This window comes from Rhinolophus hipposideros (assembly GCF_964194185.1).
Source record: "Rhinolophus hipposideros genome assembly, chromosome: 16".
In the NCBI taxonomy this organism is placed as follows: Eukaryota; Metazoa; Chordata; class Mammalia; order Chiroptera; family Rhinolophidae; genus Rhinolophus; species Rhinolophus hipposideros.
Genome location: NC_138062.1, coordinates 43,037,000 through 43,061,807, shown reverse-complemented (window position 1 = coordinate 43,061,807; position 24,808 = coordinate 43,037,000). Strand labels below are relative to the sequence as shown.

The 24,808-nt window shown below is 39.3% G+C and overlaps 1 protein-coding gene across 2 annotated transcripts in view; it reads right to left on the bottom strand.

Moving 5' to 3' along the window:
• The window catches only part of ENTPD4 (ectonucleoside triphosphate diphosphohydrolase 4), a 32,476-nt gene extending 10,954 nt beyond the window's left edge, over positions 1 to 21,522 (bottom strand). Inside the window, exons 1-9 of one of the 2 annotated variants that reach the window (XM_081076911.1) lie at positions 21,331 to 21,522; positions 16,049 to 16,147; positions 14,070 to 14,267; positions 13,342 to 13,547; positions 10,379 to 10,529; positions 9,716 to 9,819; positions 4,514 to 4,573; positions 4,091 to 4,245; positions 2,276 to 2,442 (exon numbers count right to left, since the gene is read on the bottom strand). In XM_081076911.1, coding sequence (XP_080933037.1) covers positions 2,276 to 2,442; positions 4,091 to 4,245; positions 4,514 to 4,573; positions 9,716 to 9,819; positions 10,379 to 10,529; positions 13,342 to 13,547; positions 14,070 to 14,267; positions 16,049 to 16,056 — 1,049 coding nt within the window. In that variant the 5' untranslated portion in view covers positions 16,057 to 16,147; positions 21,331 to 21,522. The remainder of the gene's footprint in view (positions 1 to 2,275; positions 2,443 to 4,090; positions 4,246 to 4,513; positions 4,574 to 9,715; positions 9,820 to 10,378; positions 10,530 to 13,341; positions 13,548 to 14,069; positions 14,268 to 16,048; positions 16,148 to 21,330) is intronic. The other variant, XM_081076912.1, reaches the window with a different exon arrangement.
• Positions 21,523 to 24,808: the final 3,286 nt, after the last annotated feature.

The window sequence follows — 24,808 nt, the reverse complement described above, 5'->3', positions numbered from 1 at the left end:
AGGGAAATGCCCACCAACTGTGTTATTCCCAGCCCCATTTCTGCCACGAGTGTTTGTGATTTTAATCATATATAGATGAAATGTGGCTGTGAAAAGAGGTAAATGGTCCTGTGAAAATGAGATTGATGCCTTCGGAAAATATGATAAAGACAAGGTGCCAGAAAACTGCTGTCAAATTAGGTGTTAGCAAGATTTAAAAAGAACCGAGAAAAATTAATAAAAATCTAGGCAAATTTGGTATCAAATTGCTTCACAAATGTCTTTAAGTCCTTGTTATTCTTTAAAGAAAGCCAAAATGACACCAACATGAGTGGGTGCAGTATATGCCAGAGGAAATGATGAGCATGGCCTAAAAAAAAACACACTTTAGTCCAGAGCAAAAGATGATTGGCAATTAAATGCATAAGTTAAAACAAAATGCTTGAGGTTTGATTATGTTTTTATGATTCTCTGTTTCAACTGATTTTAAAAAAAAATAATCCACTACTGATTCCAATTGCTGCAGATAACAGTGTTTCTATTGTGTTACAGGTTTGGAGAAGTCCCATAGGAAAATCTTAACTTTGCTCACTAAAATGTACGATGCTTAGTATTTCCCAATGAAATTTCCAGGCACGAAGGTCTGTCATCCAGCTATGTATGCTCAACGGGAGGTAACTGAGGAACAGGAATGAGCTCCAAACACTGGCGTTAGGTTAGTGTTTGATACCATGAATCCCACGGGCCTGAAAAGTATTTAACTATTAAGAGAGTGCCTGAATTCAGTATTTAATCACTGACAGTAAGTTAAGTTTTTACTTGCCACTCAACTGACAAGTTGTTCATTCGTAAGATCAGGACAACTCAAAATGCACTTGAATGTAATAAACTGAGGTCTTTGCCACAATTAAAAATGTTTAATTAATTTAAAAAATCAATCATCATTACCAATGGCAAAAAGATAAATGTGTATTTCAAGGCTCAATTCATGACATATGTAAAAAGTGATGACTAACATTTGTAATTATCATACAAGTCCAAGACTAGTCAAACGTACTCTTTATGCCACTGTTTTTAGTTGCTTCCCCTACATTTTATTAAGAAGTACCACCAATTGTTCATTATATAAGCTTCTTGGCAGTAAAACCAATTAGTAAAAAGTAGAGCTGCAGAAGGTGTTTTTCCAAAATTCTGATTCAAATATCATTTACAAAATATTTCTATTTTAAGACTATTGTAAAAAAATAATTATACTAAAATGTGCTATATAATATACCACTTTAAAAAAGAAACTATGGGACTACCAATCACTTAACTAACACTATTCAATTAATGTCTGGAGCAGACAAAAAACTAAGTTTTTATTCACATATATGAATTCATATTCACATATAGTTCTTATTCACATATATGAATTTCTGGCAATGTGATACTAAATGGCTCTGACTTGGTCTCCTTAAAGTTCAGGCCTCCGCAGCTTTAAGATGAAATTAATCAAAGAAATATATTAGTATTTATCCCTATGAATTAGGATTTTTCTCCCCTCAAAATTATTTCATGAAAACACACAAAATAAAACAGTAATTAATAGGATAGTTTACATAACTCTAGATGTCAGGTATTTTTATTCATCCAAATGGCTTTTCTGTTTTTATGGACTAATTTCAAATAAATAATTATTATATACTTCAACTTATAAAGTAAATTTAAACTGATATAGTGTTGCTTTTATTTGTTTTACATATCTTCTACAGTAGAGCTCTTCACAAATGCACTTGTAAAAGTTTCACGACTGTAAGTGTTTAAAACCAGTAACTTTGACTTAGTCTAGATCATTTCTTTCTCTTGAATAACTTCCTTTCTGGTCTTATCCAGAAAACAATGGCACAGGCTGGTTTTCCAGAACATCATGGAATTGAATTGTATCAATGACGACAATGTGATCATCACTTACTGCGCAGGCTCTAGGACACCTGCTGTGGCCCACGAGCTGAGTTTCCCAAGGACTCTGCAATCTGGAATGCATTACCCAGGGCTGAAAACTACTGTAATGTCCTCATAGTGACATTTCTAATCCCTCAGGGGAGGTGGGTCTGAGAGAGACCTGGTGGGATACAGGGCCCAAGGCACGACCTGGTGTCCTCTCACTTCTCCCAGCTCAGCTGGCAGGGAAATAAAAAGCTAACGGTGCTGACACGCTTCTGCTGACTGAGGTCTCCCTGCTTTGTTGGATGTATTTTCTATGAGGAGAGACCTGGGTTTGAAAGTGACTGCCAAGCAGTGGAAGGTGCTTTACCTGTTCTTTTGAACTGTGTTGGCAAATATCTTGTCTTCATATCGCTGTCGAGCAGCATTGCCACCAAACCCAAGAAACGTGGCCACGTAGACTCGGTACACGTGCTCAGTCTGGTGAACGTCACATCCCAAGTTAAATTCAGCTAGCAAGTTCTTCGCTACTTCTTCCTGAACACATAAGGATAACAAACTTTAATATTTTAAGCAATATAAAAACAATTACCTTCTGTAAAAAGAAGGATCTAAAAAGATTCTCATCTAAACCGAGCAAAAAGTTCTGCTTCTGCATTTTCTTCTAAGGGTCCTATGACAATTCTGACTTAAGGAATTTCAGCTGTGCTGCCCATTTGTGGCATTGTTACAACTTTCTGAAAAAGGAAGTCAGCAATATTTAGTTCATAGCCTCTGATCTAGTAAATCTATTTATGGAATCCTATGCTTTGGCAATAATCCTAAGTATTGAAAAGTCTCTATATACAAAGATGTCCTTTGCAATTCTGGGACAGAAAAAACTGGATGTCACCTAAACATACAACTCCTAGGAAGGTTTTTTAATAAATTATGGTAACCAAAAGTTTATGGAGGAACATGTGTATGTGCTGTCCAAGGACATAAAATTGCATAAACATTAAGATTATAACAACCATATTTTTAAAAACTATAAATAGGACAAAAAATGAAAAGAAATACACGAAAATGCTAACAATGATTTTTTGGGGTGATGCATTCATGGGAAATTTTTAATCCTGATTTTTCAGTATGTTTTCCAAACTTGCTTTGTATCTATTTTTTAATTTCCTTTGAAGGGAAAAACATGACATTTTACAAAGAGTGTAATACTTTCTGGAAGCATGTCTAGATGGGAAGTAGGAAACACAGATGGTAATATATGAATTTACAAGGTGTTTTTCAAAGGAGCTTAATTAATGTATCAATAACATGTACTGGGTGACCACTAGGTACCTGGCAATGCATTAGATATATGCACTATCTCATTTAAACCTCAGAGTAACACTATGCTATAGGCACCTGCATTCACATTTATAGATGAGGAAACCAGCTCAGAACGGTTCATTGACATGCACAAGGTCACAAAGCTAGTGAGGACGCAATGATGATGCATGCAGCCTAGGCTCGTCCAGAACCAGTCTTTTTTATCCACTACACTATGCTGGGGGAAAGTGTAGGAAACGAGGCTTTGGTATTAATTTAAGAGGAATGGAAAGAGAGATAAAACATGTAGCAATTCAGGAATACATCTGGAAACCCTTGTGGGGCTCTCCACACAAGGCCACCAGCCTACTAGCAAACTACAGGCAGTGACTGAGAGCACTGAACGTTTGGAGACAAGGCAGAGTAAACCATAAGTTCAGAAACGTGGAAGCAGTGGCTATAAACCTCTGCTTTTTTGAGAAAAGTCAAAAAATGTCTGATCCATTAAAAAAAATAGTATTATCCCCAATAGTAACTTCAGAAATCTGACGTGATTCTATTAAGTTTTACAATACCTGTTGAGAAAAGAAGTGATTGAGGAGACAAATATAAACAAAAACTCAAGCATGTGGCTGACATATATACCAAAGAAAAATGCTATGTAAGTTCAGAGAACAAACCAGCTGACTTCAATGAACAAACACAAACGGCTTAGGGGAGGACTGCCTTGGTTTCCTCCCGTCTCCTTTCTCCTTGGTTGAGAAGGTGGTACATCAGGAAGCACAGTAAAGATGTGTTCAGACTCAGAAAACAAAACAAAAATGGATGGAAATATGTTAAATGAAACCAAATCAAAAAGAAGGAAATTTGTACAGATAATAACCTGCTGTGAGGAGGCAAAGCTTACAGTTTTGGGGACTTCGTATGCTATCTGGGTCGACACGCCTCCCATGTCGAGAATACCGGCAGTTCTTTTACGGAGAATGGCTTCGCTGCTTTCACTACCAGGAATGTTAACTTCCACAACTGCCTCATCATCTGGAAAGGGCGAGAAACATCCATGGGAATAGAACAAAACCAGAAAACTGGGATCTTTTGAAGAGTCATCTTATTTTCATGGCACATTTCAAGCATTTCTAGGCCTATTCCTCCCAATTAAAATCAAGATAATTGTGTGAAATAGCAGCTTCTCTCATTACTACACACTCAGCTGTGCCACAAAACTTCGCTCCTTCCTTTTTCGTCCTTTAGATAGAAAAAGCCACCATTTCCAGTTAGTCATATTAGTTGGAAACGTGATACTCACCATCCTCAATATGCTCAAAGCGTCCAAGGACAAAATTAATGCCGATCCAAGCATACACACCTATAGACATTGCACAGGGTGAAGATAAGAAGAACAGAGTTTTAAAATATTTTGTATAACTCTTTATCAGTGCAGTCAGTGCAAACATTTCATTTATTTTATTCCCTAATAACCCGTAAAAACATCATCTGAAATAACACATTTCTACTAATGTAGTCTATCTTTTCCTAGAGTTTTCCCAAGAATTCTAAACTTTAAAATTTACAGTTTCATTTCATTTACATAGGTTGAAAACATTTCCTAAATGCTAGTTTTCCTTAGAAATTTACAGGTTGTTTTGAAATCTGGAGTTTTTACTTTTTATGAAGTTAAATCTATCAATTGCAAGATTTTAAAGTTAACTTTGACTTTCATTTCTTTTATCTCCCACTTTCATTCAGTTGTCACATCTGATTGTCTTTTTACGGTATTTCCTACATTCAATCTTTACCCATTTTCATTACCACCTTGATTTAAACTGTTACTACAGAGACCAAATCAATCTTCCCACCCCTACTCTTCCACTCCAACCCACTGTTTTCTGCTGTTGGACTGATCTACAGAATGAAGCCCAAACTCCACAGCCTGACACTTCCAGACCCAACATTTTTTACTGAATAAATTTGACATGTAACATTCTGTAAGTATGGTGTACAATATGTTACTTTGATACATTTATATATTGTAATATGATTGTCCTTACAGTGATATTTATCACCTTACATAATCATAGTACGACATTATTGTCTATACTCACTATTTAACAGTTGAATTTTTAAAATCTGCTATAAGTGGACCTGCACAGTTCAAAGGTCAACTATACTGTGTATTACATTTCTATGGCTTATTTGCTACTCATTACAACTTTGTACCCTTAAGCACCATCAGTCTTAGTCCCCCCCAATCTTTTGGCAACCACCATTTTATTGTTTTTTAGGGGTCTGACTTTTTCAGATTCCACAAGTAAGTGATATTACATAGTACTTGTGTTTCTCTAATGACTTATTTAGCTTAGCATAATATGCTCAAGATCCATCCATGTTGTTGCAAATGGCAGGATATCCTCCTTTCTCATGGCTGAATAACATTCCACTGTGTATATGTACCACATCTTTTTTTATCCATTCATCATTCATGGGTATTTGGGTTGTTTGCCTATCTTGGCTATTGTGAATAATGCTATGATAAACATAAGTGTGCATATATTATATCATGTCAAAGCCCTGTTTTCATTTCCTTTGTGTATGTACCTAGAAGTGAAATTTCTGGGTCATATGGCAGACCCAGCCTAGTTTTTGAGGACACTTCATATTTTCCATGGTGATTGGACGAATTCACATTCCCACTAACAATGCATCAGAGTTTCCTTTTCATCACATCCTCACCAACATCTGTTCTCTCGTCTTGATGATAGCCATTCTAACAGGTATGAGGTGACAACTCATTGGGGTTTTAATTTGCATTTCCCTGATGATTAATGATACAGAGCATCTTTTCATGTGCCTGTTGGCCATTTTAATGTCCTCTTTGGGAAATGTCTGTTTAGTTCTTCTGCCCATTTTCCAATCTGATTTTTTTGTTATTTAGTTGTATGAGTTCTTTATACATTTTAGATATTAACTTCTAATCCAATAAATAGTTTGCAAAAGTTTTCTCTCATTCTGTAGGCTTCCTTTGCTATGCAGAAACTTTTGGGTTTAATGTTATCCCATTTGTTGATTTTTGCTTTTTCCGTTTGGTGTTATGTCCCCAAAATCATTGCCATGACAAATATCAATGAGCTTTTCCCCTACGTTTTCTTCTAGAAATTTTGTGGTATCAGGTTTTATGTTTAATCTTTGATCCACTTTGAGTTAACTTTTGTGAGTGGTATGAGATAGGGATCCATTTTCATTTTTCTGCATGTGTTTCTCCAGTTTTCCCAGCACCACTTGTTGAAAAGACTATTCTTTCCCCCATTGAATGTCCTTGGCTCCTTTCTTGAGGATTAGCTGACTAAATATGCAAGGATTTAATTCTGTGTTCTCTATTTTGTCCTTTTTTGCAGACGCAAATTATCTTCATTTGCCTATAAAGGTTCCACCCTTTTACTTTTCCCCTTTTATGTTTTTGATGTCACCAAATATTTCTTTTTATGAGATTTTGTTACCAAGTTGTAGTAGCTAAAGTTATTTTTAATGCTCTCTTTGAACCATTATGCTATAATTGTTTAATATAGTACTCTAAAATAGTTGCAGTTTTCTAATTCTATTTATCACCTTAACCAGAGCTTTGTGTACTTCTGTCTTTTCATTTCAGCTTGAAGAGCTCCTTTTGACATTTCTTGTAAGGCAGGTCTAGTGGCTGGTGAACTCCCTCAACTTTTGTTTGTCTGGTAAAGCCTTCATTTCTCCTTCACATCTGAAGGATAACTTTGCTGGACAGAGTAATAATCTTGACCGGCAATTTTTCTCTCTCAATACTTTGAATGTCATTCCACTCTTTCCTGGCCTGTAAAGTTTCTGCTGAGAAATCTGCTGACAGCCTCATGGGGGTTCCTTTGTAGACTGCTGTCTTTTTTTCCCCAGCTGCCTTTAAAATTCTTTATTATTGACTTTTGACAGTTTTAATATAATGTATCTTGGAGGTCTTTTTGTGGTGAGATAATAAGGTGTTCCACTAGCTTTGTAGACTTGTATATTCAGTTCTTTCACCAAGTTTGGGAAATTCTCAGATATTATTTACTTAAATATGCTCTCTGCTCCTTTCTCCTTCTCTTCTTCTGGAATACCCATTAATCTTATGTTGTCTCTTCCAACGGATCTATAGTTCTTGTAGAGTGTCTTCACCTTTTAAAAATCTTAGTTCTCTCTTCTCTTCCACCTGAAACATTTCTATATTCGTATCCTTGAGCTTGCTTATTCTCTTTATTTCCAATGCTTTCTAATGCATTATTCATCTCATTTATTGAATTCTTCAGCTCCAGAATTTGTGTGGTTCTTTTTTAGAATTTCAGTCTCTTTGGTAAAGTACTCCTTCTATTCATTAATTTTATTCCTGAGATCCTAACATTGCCTTTCTGGGTTTTCTTGTAGCTCAATGAATTTCTTCCTAACAGTTTTTTTTTTTTTTTGAATTCTTTATCAGTTAGATCACAATAGTCTTTGTCTTCAGGTTCAGTTGCTAGAAAACTTTCGTTTTCTTTTTGTGATACCATATTACCGTGATGTTTCATAGTATTTGATGAAAAGTGCTTTTGCTGCCACACTTCCAGTACTGACTATCTCTCTTATTGAGGTAAGGCTTGGTTTACTTTGATTCTAACAATTCAACATTTTGGTAATTGGGAGACTTCCCACTGTCTTCCAGAAGGTGGTGTTATAGCACAAGTTTTTCATTTCTTTTACCAGAGCTGAGTAAGGTTGGGCGCATGTGCGTAAAAACTGGTGGAGAGGGAGAAAAAGGGTGGTTGCAGAGTTGGGGGCGGTATGTGCTTAGTACGTGGTGGTTTGGGTGTGCCCACAGACCAGTGGGGGGATCTTCCAGTGGGGGGTGTCGCAGAGGTCTGTGGGTGGTCCTTTTGCCAGAATCCTAGGGCAGACAGCAGGTTACACATTCCTTCAGTTCTCTTTGCCTTCTTTCCTTTCCTCCCCACCTCCCACACCCAGTCACTGTGATCTCTTCTCAGAGAGCAGCAGGTCCCTCCAGCTGCAGCATGCGTGGCCAGGTAGACTCCTACTTACCACCTTCACCCTCCACTCCTCTGCCAGAATGTTTGTACCAGTCTGCTGCCACCCCTGCCACTGCTGCCTCTCCTGCCACCCACCTAGGTCCGCAACCTCCTCTAAGATCCAATCCACCCACCTTCGGGTACATACGTGGATGGATCACTTAGGTGCACCGGTGTGCTGTGCAGACGTGCTTATTTTTTGTTATGCAAGTCTCATTAGTTATAAAATCGAAGGGGAGAGAAAAAAGGAACGACTCACGCCACCATGATGATGACGTCACCAAGACCTGTCCAACTTTTCCTACCGTGTTTCCCCGAAAATAACACCTACTCTGAAAAAAAGCCCCAGTTAAGATCTCAGCCAGATGGACGCATTTAGTACATTATGACGATGTTCCAGAAGAAGATGACATGACTGCATTTGAATAAATGTAGATTGTTGTACATGAAAAAATAAGACACCCCTGAAAAATAAGCCCTAAAGGAACAAAAATTAATATAAGACTGGTCTTATTTTGGGGGAAACATGGTATTACCAACAGAATTCAAATGGGCTATAATCCAGTCAAACTAAAATATTTTTGTTCCTCTGTGTATAGCGCCGCTTTTCCAACCTTTGTTGACTCAAACCATGGTTTTCTGTCTGGAATGCGCTTCCTATCCCTCTCTCAGAGCCCTATCATACCAGGCCCTGGCATGCTGTATTTATAGCTACCTCGTTAGGCATAGTTCAAATATCATTTTATCCATGATGCCCTTAGCTAGAAAACAAAATACCTCCCTCTTTCAAATTCCCATGATACTTTTCCTTATCTTCCTACAGTACCTAAAATTCTACCTCATATAACAGCAGACTCTGAATCTCACTTGTCTGTAAATAGCACAAAGGCAATATCTGAATTTCACACAATTTTGTATTCTCTACAGTGCCTTTCATAGAGGAGGTATTTGCTAAAATGATAGATGATTTTGAAATAAGTGCTTCTTGGTCTCTATTTCTAGCAAGGTATTCCCCCAATAATTTCATTGACCTGTCATTTCATTCTCAATGGAATCATTTATTTGAAGTTTTCTCAGTGTATCAAAGTCAAGATAATTTCTCCTTTCTAGTTAGTATATTAGTAGAAAGCTCCATTCAATAACTCAGTAATTATCATAATTCCAGAAAGCTGTATAGCCTAGACAAGGAACAGAAAACTTTTCTATCAAAATGAGTCCAACATTTGCTTCCTAAGTGAGGTGAAGACAAACTAAGTTATTTTTTTTAATGGCTTAATGTTTGGATAATAAAGACCAGCCATGTAAGAAGCTAATTTCGCCATTTAAAAATTATAATATTTCAAGGCTTTGGCTTTCCGAATTTTAAGATATTAAAATGGAAAATGGAGACAATTTATGGGGAAAATGGAGACAATTTAAAGAAATAGTTTCAAGTTGAAGACCAATATACCAACCTTCTTGTTTCCCTGAAATTACTTCTGCATGAGAATCAGAAAACAGAAAATCAAAGTGCACGGGGATATCAGTCAGAAGATCTTCCAGGATGGCTTTCTGCTGGCTGTAAGACAACCCAAAAATTTACATTATCAAAATATTACACCCTGAATTTTTGTTTTTTAAAAAAGGATAAAAAACCACTATGGTCTAGTTTATGTTCTATGAAAACAGTACATTTTAAAACCAAAGCAATTCATTGAAGAGATTATTTTAGGAAAGAATTTTCAAGAGTCGTGGGAATGTGATTCCTAGATGTAAAACCACAAATGCACACAATCCTTAAATTAATAAAATAGAAAATCAGTTTTTAAAATAACTTTATAATTTACTATTTATAGTCATACATATATTAAAAGATATTTGGTGAGTTCTGGCTAAGGGAACATTTCTGGTACTATTATATATTTGAAGAATTTTTAAGATCTTCCTTTTGATGATGATCAGAAGAGGAGGAGGACAAGGGACAGGAGGGGGAAGAGGAAGAAAATAAAACACCACCACGCAGCCGCCGCTGCTGCCGCCACCGCCACCACTGCCACCTCCACCACCTCCACCACCACCACCATCACCACCCCCCACCCCCAACCACAGGCCTGGCCTGCCCTTGTGCAGAGGATCACCTTTCGGGAAGGATTCTCATTCCAGCTGTGCAAAGAATGTAGAGAGGGGTCTCTTTGTGTTTTGCCCGTGGTACATGCTCTGCAGCAAAGTTCAAGAGTGGAGAAATGTAATCACTGACTTTCTCTGGAGAGGTAGCAAATTCTGAAATGCCTACAGAAAAAGGACACTTCTGTTAACAAGCAGCTATTTTACCTCAGAACTTATGCTTTTTCAATGTGGCTAATTTGAAAGAAATTCAAGCTACACACCTTACTCTCCTAGTATTTTCCTATCCCTTTGGCAATTCCTTCCAGTTTCTCTTCCTCAATGATAGTGGAATATTCAGTCCTATGCTCTCTTCTCACTCATAAAAAAAAAAAAAAAATCACAGACCTGACTATCTACTATATGCCAGACATTTGGGATCAATGGCACATGAGCTCGCCCTCAAGAAAAGTGCTATTTTCCTCAGGCAAGCTCACTCACTCCCATGGCTGCCATCATCTATGTCTCGAATCTCCAACTCTTATCAGTCCCACCCAGATCTCTTCCCCAACCTACAGATCTGTATGTGGTAATTGTCCACTGGACAAGGCCATGTGCTTGTCCTCACAGCACCCCTACAACTCAACCTACACAAATCTGAACTCGACATCTACTACAAACCTGCTCTTACTGCTTGTTACCTACCTCAGTGACCACCATCACTGGCCATCTAGTAGCCCAGTATTCTGAATAAAATTCCTCTCCCTCACCCCAACAAATGTTCTGGGTTTCATCAGTTGTCTCTCACTTGGTTCCTCTCATGTTTTCACTTCTCCTGATCTCTTTTCATCTGGCTAACTCTTGCTCATCCACTGAGCTGCTTCCTCTGTGGAAGTCTTCCCAAACAGAACCCCGAAGATGAGCTCTTATTACATTCTATGCTTACCCTTATCTCTAATTGTAGCACTCATTACCTTATCAAAATTACCAATTTACTTGCTTATCTCATTTCAACTGTAAGTTTCTCAAGGGTACAAACTGTCTTGTTCAAATTTATATTTTCAGCACCTAACACTGTGCCTGCCAAAAAGTAGGTGCTCAGCAAATATTTGCTGAATAAGTATATAAGTGAATGAATATTTCTAGCTGTCATTTAGCCTATAATATTAAAGATGAGGGGGATTTTAGAAGTTCAAAAATTCCTTATTTCACAGAATAGGAAATTGTGGACCCAGAAAGATTAAGTGATTTGTCAAAGCAATCACCAAAAAGCTGACTGAAAGCCAGATTGTTTGACTCCACATACAATACTATTTCAATGGACACCAAGCCCCAAACTATCCAGAATCTATTAAGGATATTTCTAGAGCTTTGCTGTAATGCTATATACAAGAGTCCATGCTTCAGGACAGAGAAGTGTTATAAAAAGGTTCTTGAATTTCCACTTCAAACACTTCCTATAGCATTAGAGAGAACCACGTTAAGCCTGATTTTAATGACATTCTAGGGTCTACTTTGGGATGCTGTTGTAGCTTTCCCTTTGTTCTCAAAGGAAAACTCTAAGGTGTGAAAGGTTTTATCTTATTCCATGAGAGCAGTTTAGTCATTGATGGAACCTGGTTTGTGAGGTTAGATGAAATGCAAAGTGCTTTATAGAGTTTCAGTTTTTAGTCCTCTTATGAATATTGATTTGATCAATATTATTTTAACCCTGAAACTGTTTCCACATTAGGGATACATAAAAATTTCAGGGGGCAGAAAAATAGAAAAGTAAAAGTCATTCACTAAGGCTTATAGAAAAAATAATCTTCATTCATGGAACTGTATTTGATATCAAAATAATGCTTGTACAAGAAACACAGATTAAGTTCCCAGTCTCTAACCTAAAAAATGAGGTAGAGAATTTGAATTTTCTGAGCAATGTGCTGGTGTCCAGATGCCCAAACATCAATGAAAAACCACTTGTTGAGGGCTGCCTGAAGAAGGAAGTGGGGCCTGAATTATTCAATGAAGAATGAGTAGGATTCAAGGGGTCTACAATCTATGTGGTCATGAACCATTTTATAAGAATGGGTATTTTATCATTTTAAAACTGAATCTCCTTTTCACTCATATTTTTAAAATAGGACATAAACTATGATTATTTTTTATTAACATCCTCTAATATTTTAAAAGATAAAATCCTTGGATTGTCTGTATTTTAATATTTTACTACCTGACACACTAGCAAGATGAAATGAAAGTGCTGAATCTCTATGAAGACCTATGGTTCACTGTTTTAAATCAGTGATTTAACTGATTTAACTAGTACGATGCAGAATGCCTATTTCAAGGTATTCCTGTCACCTTCCATTCCTAATAGTTCTGACAGAAGGGGGCTGCACATGGAAATGTTGTACATACAGAAAATGGTTAAGAACCATTGATTTAAATAGTCTAACAGGAAAGGCAAATCCCAAGTTTTACATAACACGCTGCCTTACGAACTGTGGTATCATTAAAAACTGAACGTAATGGTTATCAACTCTTGTATGCTCTATGGTCACCAATATTAAATAATCTAGGTAATTAGAAATATATTAGAGCAGCAATTTTTAAAAATGGCATATATACCAATCTATTAATATAGATTTCCATGAGTTATCTGAAATTACGTTGCATTAAGAATAGAAACCAATGGCTACCAAATAGGGAAAAAAAATCCCTCCAAAATTAATGTCAGCCAGCAACCATTTGAGCAAACACCATGAGTAAGGCACTATGATACGTGGCAGGAAACAAAAGAAAGGCGTGGTGTTTGGACACTTTATGAAGGTGTTAGTCACCTTATGCAAGATGGATAGAAAAGAGAAAGTGAAACAAGGAGACCAACTGGGTCCCGGCGTGAGCTCTGAATGAGGGCGATGACCGCGGGGAGGAAAAGGGGAAGCTGTGAAAGATATCACAGAGATGAAAGGACAGAACCTGCTTATCAATCAGATCTTTGTCATTTACATACCAGGTTTTATTTTCATAACCACTGGCTTTCGGTTTTTATCCCTCATTTGTCTGATATCCAACAGATCGTGAGGATTGCCATTGTGCCTGGGCCAGCAGTAGACAAATATCCGAGACCCGCTGCTACCACAGTCGATCACGATGCCATAGTTCACATTGGGGTTATTGGTGTCTGTAGCTTCAATGTCAGTAACTCGTGCCCAGTACCTTGTTTAGAAAAACAAATGTGCACTTTTACTGAGATGGAGAAGATCATCCTACACCTCACAGAGCAAATTCAGTAAACAAATACCACGTCAGTGATTTCTAAGCTGTGCAGTGGCACCGCTATAACATTTTTACAAATGTCAAGTGATTAGTCAAAAGAAAACAAAACAAGTGATAGTGATAAAGGTAATCTAAATCAGATATGCACTCATTATTCCTTAAAAGATGTTCAAAGATGTTCTGAGAAGTAAAACTAATTCCAAACTACCAACATTACTGAAAAATCAGCTTAGAAGACATCATAGGAGAAGCTTATGTTTAAATCCTCTTATGATGTAGATACGGTGGTTAATGATTGAACAGTTTCTAACAGTTTAATTTTTCATGCCATGTTGTGTACAGTACAGCATCTGCTTCCTACAGCCACAGGCTACTTAAATTCCAACCTAATCCCAGAATCTTGAAACCATGAAATGAAATTGTGGCACCCCGTCTAGAAAACAAATGTTTTTTTTCTCTCACCTTTGAAACTTCTTGTCTCTGGATAGCCGCCCGTACTTACTTCGGATTATGACAACAGAAAAGTATAACAGTGAAACAGCAGCAGCTAGAATGCTAATAACAACAATCTGGCGTAAGTTGGTATTCAGAATTCGAGGACAACCCACTGGAGAGATGCTAAAATGCCAGGAAGCAGGAAAAAGACAGGAGATGCCGATCCTGAAATTTCGAAAAACAGATTTTAAAGCAACCTGCCCCAAAGAGGCCTCCCCTCAGCTAAACTGATTGGAAACTAAGACATTCGATTTGAGCTGCTCCTGTTTTCCTGCCGGTAGGTACCTGTGTACCAGCACCTTCCGTATTACGATGTTGCTACATAACCCATTATTATAAAATTATAGGAATGAGAATTAAGCCCTGATGGTTATGACACTTCTGTGTTTCCCCCCTTTCTTGAGTGTATTACGTAGACTTTCATTTGTACCCTGTTTGGGTCTAACAAAAGAATTAGAGACAGTTTCTAAAAATAAGTTCAATAAGATAAACACTTACATCTAGAAGGAAATCAGGTTTAAGGAAGATGAAACCAAAAGACAATTTAGGACACGGAAGTACATGTAATCAAGTAGGCCTTCAGCGCTAAATGAGCATCCTGTGGCCCAAACCTTGCCCATTAGATTAGAAACATACAGTCACGCGCCGCATAATGATGTTTCGGTTTCGACCAACAACGGCCCGCGTGTGGGATGGTTCTCATCTAAGATTATAATGTAGCTGAAAAATTCCTATCGCCTAGTGATGCTGTACCACTGCAGTGCAACGTATGACTTGTGTGTGGTGACGCCAGTGTAAACAAACCTACTGCTAGTCACACAGAAGTAGAGCACATACCATTGTGTACAATAATGCTAATACATGACTGTTACTGGTTTATGAATTTACTATACTTTTTATCGTTCTTTTAGAGTCTACTCTTTCTACTTACACAACAAAGTTTGCTGTAAAACAGTCTGCCGTATTACACTGGTGGCAGCCTCAGTTTTCCTCATCTCTTGAGCGCATTATTTTCTCTCGTACTTGAATTAATCTTGTGATGTTTGTACAGGTTTGTAGCCTGGGAGCAACAGGCTCTCCCATTTAGACTCGGTGAGTAATAGGCTATACCATCTAGGTTTATGTATGTACACACTCCATGATGTTCGCAAAAGGAAACTGTCTAACAACGCATTTCTCAGAACACATCCCCATTGTTAAACAGCGTGTGATTGTAAATAGCTCCGGAGGAATAAGATTTTCGTAACACTGGATTCCACGGCACATTTCTCCCTGATGAAGAAAATAGTATCTTTAACAATATCCCCATAACAAAGTCAACAAATAAGTTTTGTATGTCCTGTGCTTTTAGAAATATTCCTGAGACATTTCTGCAAATAAACACTTTTCTTCTCAGTTTATGTGAAGAATGAGAGACTATTACTAGACTTTAGCAAAAGAAAATAAAGAACCTTGTTTCCTTTTGGATCAATTTTGTTGTTTTACAGTTCATTTCTAGTCTTCCCTTTAAAGAGTGCTTCATGGACTAAAATAGCTCACAGAAGGGGGAGGTATCCTGCTAACCCAATGGAATTTTCTATTTGTATTTTCTAGTCTCCACGTGGATTCTTGGGCCAGTCATGGAATTTATCATCCCCTCCCCACACCTCCAAGGCTTAGCGACAGTTCTCCTGTGCTCACTACAACCCCTCTCAGGTTCCAACGTGCACAGCCCTTTACTATAAACTACATTAACCCCTATAGAATCCACCTGGCGTTATCATTTTCTTTCTGTGACAGGCACCCCTTGGGGCCCTCGAAGAACAAAGGTGTCAAACAGAAATGTAGCACAACTTTGAACACTTTTCAGTTGGGATTTAGATATATTTTTCCTCTAACAAGCTGCTTCTGTGGCCCCACAATCTCGGATTTTATTCTAGTACCAGTGATCAGGCCCCATCACTCACCTCCCCATGCTGACGGGTCAGAGGTCAGGCAATGTCCGGAGAGTCAGTCTTCATACACCATTATAGAAACAATGGGGTCCTCCCAGAGTTAGAGCCCTCCTGTTCCAGGAAATGAGAAAGATCACAATGATAGTACAATCCAAGAACACGTCTATGTTCTTTATCAACTGTGTTTAAATCCAACCACACATAATCTTGTACATGATCCTTGCATTGGAGCTGTCAGAAGGGTTTATTTTGAGCATGGAGCGTCTCCATTAGCACTGATCTAGTCCCTGTCTATCTTGGTCGTCTTATCCCCTGGCAGGAAGACTAGACAGATATGGGCCCCATGCTCCAGCTACATTAAACACAAGCTGCAGGTCACTGAAATGCCCCACACTCCTCTGCATTTGTAGAATGACTCTCTTTTGGTCACCTGGTACAGTTCCTATGGAATCCTTATGACACAGGTCAAGCACGATTGCTCTGTGAGGACTTCCCTACTCCTCACATTCACAGTATCTGCCCACCGCAGTGGTGGGCTACAGCATTGTCCTTTGGGTTGACTTTTTCATCCCACGGCAAGCCCCTCACTGGCAGGGATAGCCACTTACTCTTCTCTTTCCCCAGTGACCAGTGCCTATCACACAGTGATGAGCAACCATTGTTTGTTTCATGGATGGCTGGAAATGGGAGATACAAAGATGAATCAGACATAGATTCGGCCCTTAAAGAATTTATAATGCACACACATACACACCCACAAACACACACAACATACACAGTATTAATAATGCCTACCTGACAAAGGGGAAAAAATATCACTATATTTAGTTCAGGTTTTAATATGGTGTACTCACTGTACCATATACCCCAAACTTAGGACAAACAATATTCGTGATTCAAAAGTTTAAGCAAAAAGAAAAAAATATGTCAATTACCTAGGTGTTTAAATGAATTTTAATGTGTTTTTATAAAGTAGCTAGTTATCTTTTAGTATTTGAATATAGTGAGATTTCTACATGACACTTTTATTAGAATTCCAATGGCTAAAATATTTAAATATTAAAAATATCCATAAAAATATAAGATGAAAATGTAGGTAAGTATTTACATAATCTTGGAATGGGTAAGACAATGATAACAATGTCTGAAACCATAAATGAAAGAAAATACGTATATACATGGGTTTAAGACTTCTGAATGTTTTTTTAAAAAAAAATTCCCTTCCCAAATACACAAGGCTTGGGAAAATTACTTGTAACATATATGACAAAAGGTAAATATTCCTTACATATAAAAATTTCATAAAATAAATACATAAGAGGAACACTAAACAAAAATGAGCAACACTAATTGGAAATTAACGAAATAAGAAATACAAATGGCTGATAAAAATAACATCATTAGTACTTAGAGAAGTATAAATAAAAACAAGATTTCACCATTATCAGATTGGCAGAGATTAAAGTCTGAAGATATTTTGCTAACAAGGGGGAAGGGAAAAGGTCATGAATACTGCTGGGGCGAATCTAAATAGGTACTAACCTTCTGGGGGCATAAGGGTAATAGATACGAAAGTTTTTAAACATGCTTACCCTCTGCTCAACCTATCACACTTCCAGAAATTCATCCTTAGGAAAACAGGGTAAAATCACTAAAATATGTATACAGATGTTTAGCATAGTATTGTGTACAAGAGCAAAACATTGTTACTAAACTAATGTGCATTACAGGGGGTGGGTTAAATGAAACATGGTCCATTTATGCAATGGATACGATGTGACTATTAAAGGTGATGATGCAGATCTATATTGACCTGAAAGATGTCCATGATTTAATAAGAGAAAAAAACTTCATCCAGTATAGAGGGGGGAAAACAGTGGTCAGTAGTGAGATAATGGATCATCTTTATTTTCTTTCCTAGGCGTGCCTATATTTCTTAAAGGGCACATATTAACCTAATCATCAGAAGAAACAACAGAACTATTTTTAACAGCTACCTTGACTGACAGCTCCGTTTTCCAGCATCAAATCCTCCTCTGGATGTATCAAGAAACCCTATCTTAAAAACACTTCATCACATAGGAATTCCAATCTGAACATTTTAAAAAATTGACAATCATGTGATAGCTGAGCTAAGAATAAAAGAACATTTTAGTTAACAGCTTAAAGTCAAGGTCCTTGGGGAAAGAAAGGCCTTTAATGATTTGATGATGATTATTAAGAAGGGACACGAAGGGAGCTGACGAGTCACAAACCTGACTCCAGATTTCAAGGAGTTTGCAACTGGTTACAGAGAAAATACTAATACCGAGGAAATAATCAAGAGCATAACAAAAGGAAATGTTAAATTATCCGGACTATAAGCGTTCAGATAAGAGTACAATGAAGGTTGGTTAACAGGAAAAGATTCCTAGAGGTGGGAGGCCGACTTTGGATGGGGAAGAACAGAAAATATATTTCAAAAGAGAAGATGCACTATTAGAATCAAAGCAAAGTGTCTGTATTAGGACTTTTTTTTTTTTGAGATATGTGAGGAATTCAATAAAAAGGGATAAATAGATATTTTTGCAAGTTACAAAGCCTATATTTAAAGACAGAGGGAAAATGGGACAGCTTATAAATTGCTGAAATAATCACTTTTATTTAGGACAAAAGTATGGCTAACTATTACCATGCAGTCAACAATATGGTAATTTGATCTTAAAATGTAAACTCCAATTGTCTTTGCAGCTAAGAATCTTGGCACCAGCGTTTAGGGAGGCAAACTCTTAGTACATAAAACTGCCATGTTTTTAAAAGGCCTAAATTGTGTTAGACCTAACATCAGAGAGATGCATTAACTTTCATGATTTCAGCTAGTCAGGTCCTCCTTGGCTGAACATTCTTTAGTAAAGCCTATCCTGGCCCTGGGTCAATGTCTTTGTCAGTCTCTCACTTTCAGTTTTAAGAAGACCAGTTGAAAACACAATACAAGTCAATTGCAAAGTGAAATGGTTCCTGTGGTGAAAAATGCATGAGGCAATGAAACAGACAGCAAATTCTCGAATCACATGCAAACAAAATCATAGACAAATGAGGCTCGGGAAGAGCTAGACCTCTGAGTAAGAAAAGGTAAGAGAATGTGAATGGTGCTTCAAAAAAGAATGATATCAATATCAAAGGATTACAAGAGGACCTTGAAAAATCAAAGCCCACCAACACTGAGGCAGAATTTTGTAAGAAATAACTATCTTTGTGAGAGAAGCCCAAGTGAAGTGAAAGATGCTGTGTGGCACTCGCTTGTGGGAAAAACACATCAACACAACTTGATTCATTCTTTAAGAAGAATGCATGTAGCTGCATTTATGACCTACATTTTCTTTAACATTTATTTTTAACTTTAAATTTTTATTGTGCATTATCAACTCCTACTCAAACTACCTCACCATTCATTTGCAAAATTCTGGCCCCCATTTTAAATCTTTTTCTGGTTACACTTTTCTGCATCACCTCTATAGTTATCCAAATCTGCAACTCTGACTTTCTTCAAGTTCCAATTCCACATCCTGAGTTTATTGAGGACACCCCGTTAGGGCAAATTCGTTTCGTCTAAGTCTGTAGTCACAATCTTTTGACACAAACTAATACCACTTTCCAAATTTCCAGGTCTAAGAGGGTCTATCACCATTGTATGGGGTCTCTTGGTTCTAACTTTCTATTCCCACTCACCCACTTGTTGACAGATGACTGATACATCAAGGCAGCTCCCCAGGCAGGTCACCCACCTTCTGCCTTCGCTGAGAACACCGCTCTTCAGAAACACATCTTTGTAAAACACTACCTTCAAAATATGACCAGCTCAAGAAACTTCTGGAACCTCTGGGTCAACACCAATTTCCCCGTGTGCTATCTGAAACCTCCGTTCATCAACCGATCCCATCTAATGTCACCAACATGTTGTCTCCTTGCCCCAGATAACATCTTTCGGCTCCAGTGAGGTGTCTCTGCTCTCCAGCCGCACAATTCTCATCCTTGCCTCAGGCCTTCACTAATGCCATTTCCTTTAAAATGTCCTGCTCTCAATATTGCACTTCTTTTAAGGCACAGGTCAATGTTTTTCTTTGTCAAGGTTTAACTTGTTATACTTTCTAATGTTTTCCCGCTCTATGAATCTTCGCTTTACTCCTTTAAAAAAGCCATGCTGAATAAGTATGCAGAGAATATACATACAGGTAAAAATATAAACCCTGAGATGAACTTTAGTTTCTTTTTCTTCTTTCTAGACTGTATATATATACACAAGGGTTGAGATCACGTACTGCTACCTATTAGGGCTAGAAGAATGTAAACCACACATTCCACACGCCACAAACACAAGAGATGATAAAACAATTGTTAAGGTAAATACGGAAACAAACGACTTATATAAATTAGTATTCCGTTTTACAATCCCGCCAATGTACCAATTAACAAACTGATACAAAAACAAGATAACATCAAATAGAAGACAACAGAAAGAATACGACTTCCTTGGGCCTCTCCAAGGCTAGAAAATGAGGTCTTTTCATTGCACAAGGCAGGACAGGAAAGGCTGCAGTGTGAAATTAAACCAGAGCTTGCAGTCTCTAATTTGGAATTCTCGAATAACCTCTGGCTTATCTTCCAGCTCGGCAGTTCCTGAGTTGTGAAGCATCTCCTTTGGGTGCGAGCAGGGACACGTGTTCTCTGCAAATGCTCCGCACCAGTTCACCTAACTGGGTTTCGGGACACATGCCAGAGCACGAGAGCGCGACTCCCTGCAAAGGTGTCCAGGCATTACTCAGGTCTGAGACACCGCCCTCACCAAGGCTTGACCGCCCCATTAGCTCCATTTTTCAAAGGAGAAAGGTAAAGCATGAAATTTAGCAAAAAAAAGGGGAAACGATGCTGAACGTGCCAATGTCACGACAGGGGGCAGGCGAGAAGCGCTGGGTCCTAAGCGCAGCATCCCGTCTCCCGGCCAGGTCCGTCCTCAGCGTGGGCTGGACCCGCCCACACCACGTGGGAGACGGAGAATCCGGCGCGCCTGCCAGGCTTGTCCGCCGGGGCTGGGGGCGCACCTGCCGCCCCGGGTCGGGGGCGCCGCGATGTGGCCGCGCCGCCGGGCCGCACGGACGCCCGGGAAGACCCCCGGCAGGCGCGGGGAGGACCGCAGGCGAACGGCTTGCCCGCAGCCCTCGCCGCCCCGCCGGGCCTCACGCTCCAAGCGTCTCCGCCCGGGCTGGCCGCTTCGGCCGCCTGCTCTCCCCTCTTCTACGCCGGGAAGGCCTCCTCACCTGCTCGGCGGCAGCGATCGACCCCGCGGCAGGGATTCCCAGGAGCGGGGAGCCGCGAGTGGCACGCATCACGGCTACCGCGGCGAGGCGGCGGCAACACGGACCCGCTCCCCCCACGCCCGGTACCTTCCCGGCAGCCGCACCTCCTGCCGGCCTCGCCCGCCCGCCGTGCGTCGCAGCCCAGCCGGGAGCGCGCACGCCAAGGGGCGGGGCCTGCGCCTGGGGGCGGGGCCTGCGCCGGGATGACAGGCGTCGGGTGCTGAGCTGCACCGTGTAACCACGTGGGAGCCCTTCTGCGCCGTGAGCGCCAAAAGTGAGAGTCGTGTCACGGAAGTAACCAGGACTGTGGTTTGCTCACCGCCCCGTCCTCGCCCGCCTGGTGGTCAGCGAGCCGCAGTGTGCTAATGACACCGCGGTTTATCTTTCCTTTGTGCTCCTAAGGATTATGGAAAAATAACATGAGAAAAATCTAACAAGCACTGGGCAGTTTTGCTCAACTTGAAGTTGAAATTTTTACAACTCTGCCAGTAGGTAGTCCTATTTTACAGATGGGGAAACCAAGGCTCAAACTCATTCAGCGAATCTCTTAAAGCCCACATACTTAGTAAGAGCCAGGATTTCATCCTTGCCAAAAGTTGCATGTATCAGCGCTTATTCTGCGGGAGACAAAGAGCCCCTAACACACGCAATGGTTATGAGAAGAACTAGTAAGGTGAGCAGCACCGATTCCTGAGGTTGACCCCATGACCTGATACTTAGCTCAAGGTTCCTGTCTCTAGCTTGACCAAAAAAAAAATCAAACAACTGCCTTGAAGTCACAGAGCTGAAGAGAACACGAATGAGAATCATGGCTTCCATTCTTTCCCCCCCCCCCCCCGTTTTTCTTTTTTCTTTTTAAACAGGTGAATACACTGCTTTCCAAAAAAAGGAAGTGGCCAGTCAGCATCGCTACTTTAAAAAGAAAAACATTTTTTAAAATGAGAGCCCTATTAACGTCTACTCCGTTACTTTTGTCAAATAAAACAAGGTTGGACAGAACTACTAGTAATGCATTTTAAGCAGAATCCTTCTTCATCTAGCACCAGCTTAGGTCATCTTCTCCTTGTGGTAATATTTCATCCCTGGTTTCAGATACTGTTCATGGAAGAAGGCTAGCATGACCAGGAGACTTGTGCTTTAGAAGTAAATACTGTCTTTTTACTATTGCTCCACATTACAATGATAAAACCACAGATTATTCCAGCCAAAGGGACTGCAGGAACTGTCTAGTCTAAACCATCTCCTTTTACTCTTTTGGAACCTGGAGCCCAGAGAGGTTGGGTGACGTGTGCAGAATCCCCTGGAGGCAGCGAGGAAAGTAGAACCAATAGTTCTGACTTCTACATCAGTGCTCTTTATGGCTCTGTTGCTGTATCAAAAAAAATGACCATTTGGATAGCTTACACATTAGAAACCTCTGTGACTTGTGCCTTCTCACAGCTAGCTCTGAGAAGCTGAAGTAGCTAACTACTAATATGCTGTGAGTTTAGGTTCAGGCTCCCTCACAATTGTGTGTCCTTCAATGTCCTTACCATTTGAGGTCCTGGTTTAGCTTACGGTAGCCTCTTAAGGAGGCCTTCACTAAAATGCCAGACTAATATTATAACATCATCAGTATTTCCTAATAATTCATGTATAAAAATTATCTGATAAGAGCTAGGATAAAAAAGTGTGAAAACATGTAACCTTGTGCATTCGTTTCGCAGATCTGCCATAACAAATTACCCCAAACTGGGTGGTGTAAAACAACAGAAATACAAACTTTCACAGTTCTAGAGGTTAGAAGTTTGAAATCAAGGTGTTGGTAGGAATGTGTTATCTCTGAGGACTCTAGGGGAGGATTCTTCCCTAGAAGGATCTGATAGTTGCTTGCAATCTTTGGCATTTCTTGATTTGTAGATGCAGCACTCTAATCTCTGCCTCTGTTGTCACATGATGTTCTCCTGTGTGTCTCTGTGTCCAAATTTCCTTCTTATAAGGAACTCAGTCATATTGAATTTAGGGCCCACCCTAATTCAATATGATCTCTTCTTAATGTAATTACATCTGCAAAGACCCTAATTCCAAATAAGGTCCCATTCACAGGTTCTGGGTGGATATGAACTTTTGGGGGATACTGTTCATCCCTATAGATGAGAGGACCATCCCAGTCTGAGTCATCAGTGAAGACTTCTTTGATGAAGTGATGCTTACGTTCACACCCATAAGATGAATAGGAATTAACCAGGAAAAGGATGAAGTCTGGGCTTATATGAAGGAGTAGTGCTTCAGGCAGCAGAAACAGCAAAGAGGCTCTGAAGGTGGAAAGAACACCACTGTCAGAGTGATCCATCAACTTATTTTCACTTAGAATATAGTATAATAACATATCATTCTCCTTCTCAGCATCCTTCATTAATTCCTCATCAACTCTAGGTTAGAGTTGAAATTCCTAGCAAATCAACTCTGGGATTCAGTGGGGGTGATTAGATTCATTGACAGGTTAGCCTCACCCACCTCCTTAGCATGACATCCCAAGGCCACAATCAAGAGCCTTCCAACTTTTTACTCTCATGTCCTAACACTTCCCCATACATTTTCTGTGTTCTAACATTTATGACTGGCTTGCTCCCAGACCATTCCTTATTTTTATGCTTCTGTATCTTTACACACATTTTCCTATGACTGAAATAATTCCCTTTCTTGACTGCCTAGGGGAAAAAACAACAACTACTCATCCTTCAATTTACACCTCTGAAGTTGCGTTATGGTCACAATGTCCCCAATCTCTCCAGGTGAGAGAGTTTCTCTCCTTCATTGCTCTGTACCATTGTTTGGTATACCTACTGTTGGTCTCTGCTGCCGTCTTATTCCTCTGTGTATTCCTTGCCTGGAGCAAACATGAGTTCAACTCAACAAATACATTTTGTGTGCCTGTGACCTGTTCCTCCCATGTCCTGCAGAACTAAGACTCTAGCTCCCTATTTTCCACAGGCAGAAATAGGTGTCACCTCTCCCATCCCCTCCTGCTGCAATGCTTCTGCTTTTGCGCTATCTCCAAATTCGTCCCTGTTTGAAATCCACACTGTTTTTTTCTAGAATAGGTGCTCAGTAATGTCTTCTTGAACTGAATTGAATATGTTGTCTTCTTCAAGTAAGGCTAACAACTTCACTTGTCAGAATTTTTGGAATTCATATTTTATTATCCAACTGACTCATTATCCTTCTTAGCTTTGAATAACATTTAATTGTATACATGTCTTATCTCCCAAATCCTTTCCCACTGGACTGTAATCTCTTTGAAGATAGGGACTGTGTCCTCTACTTCCTACCCTCTGGAGTGCTTAACACAGTGCTGGCACATTAACTGAGCAGTGAATAAATGAATGAATTAATGCTATTACTTTTCTTCTTGATCAGAGGGCAATGTTTATGAAGACAGAGCTTATAAAGAGAGGTC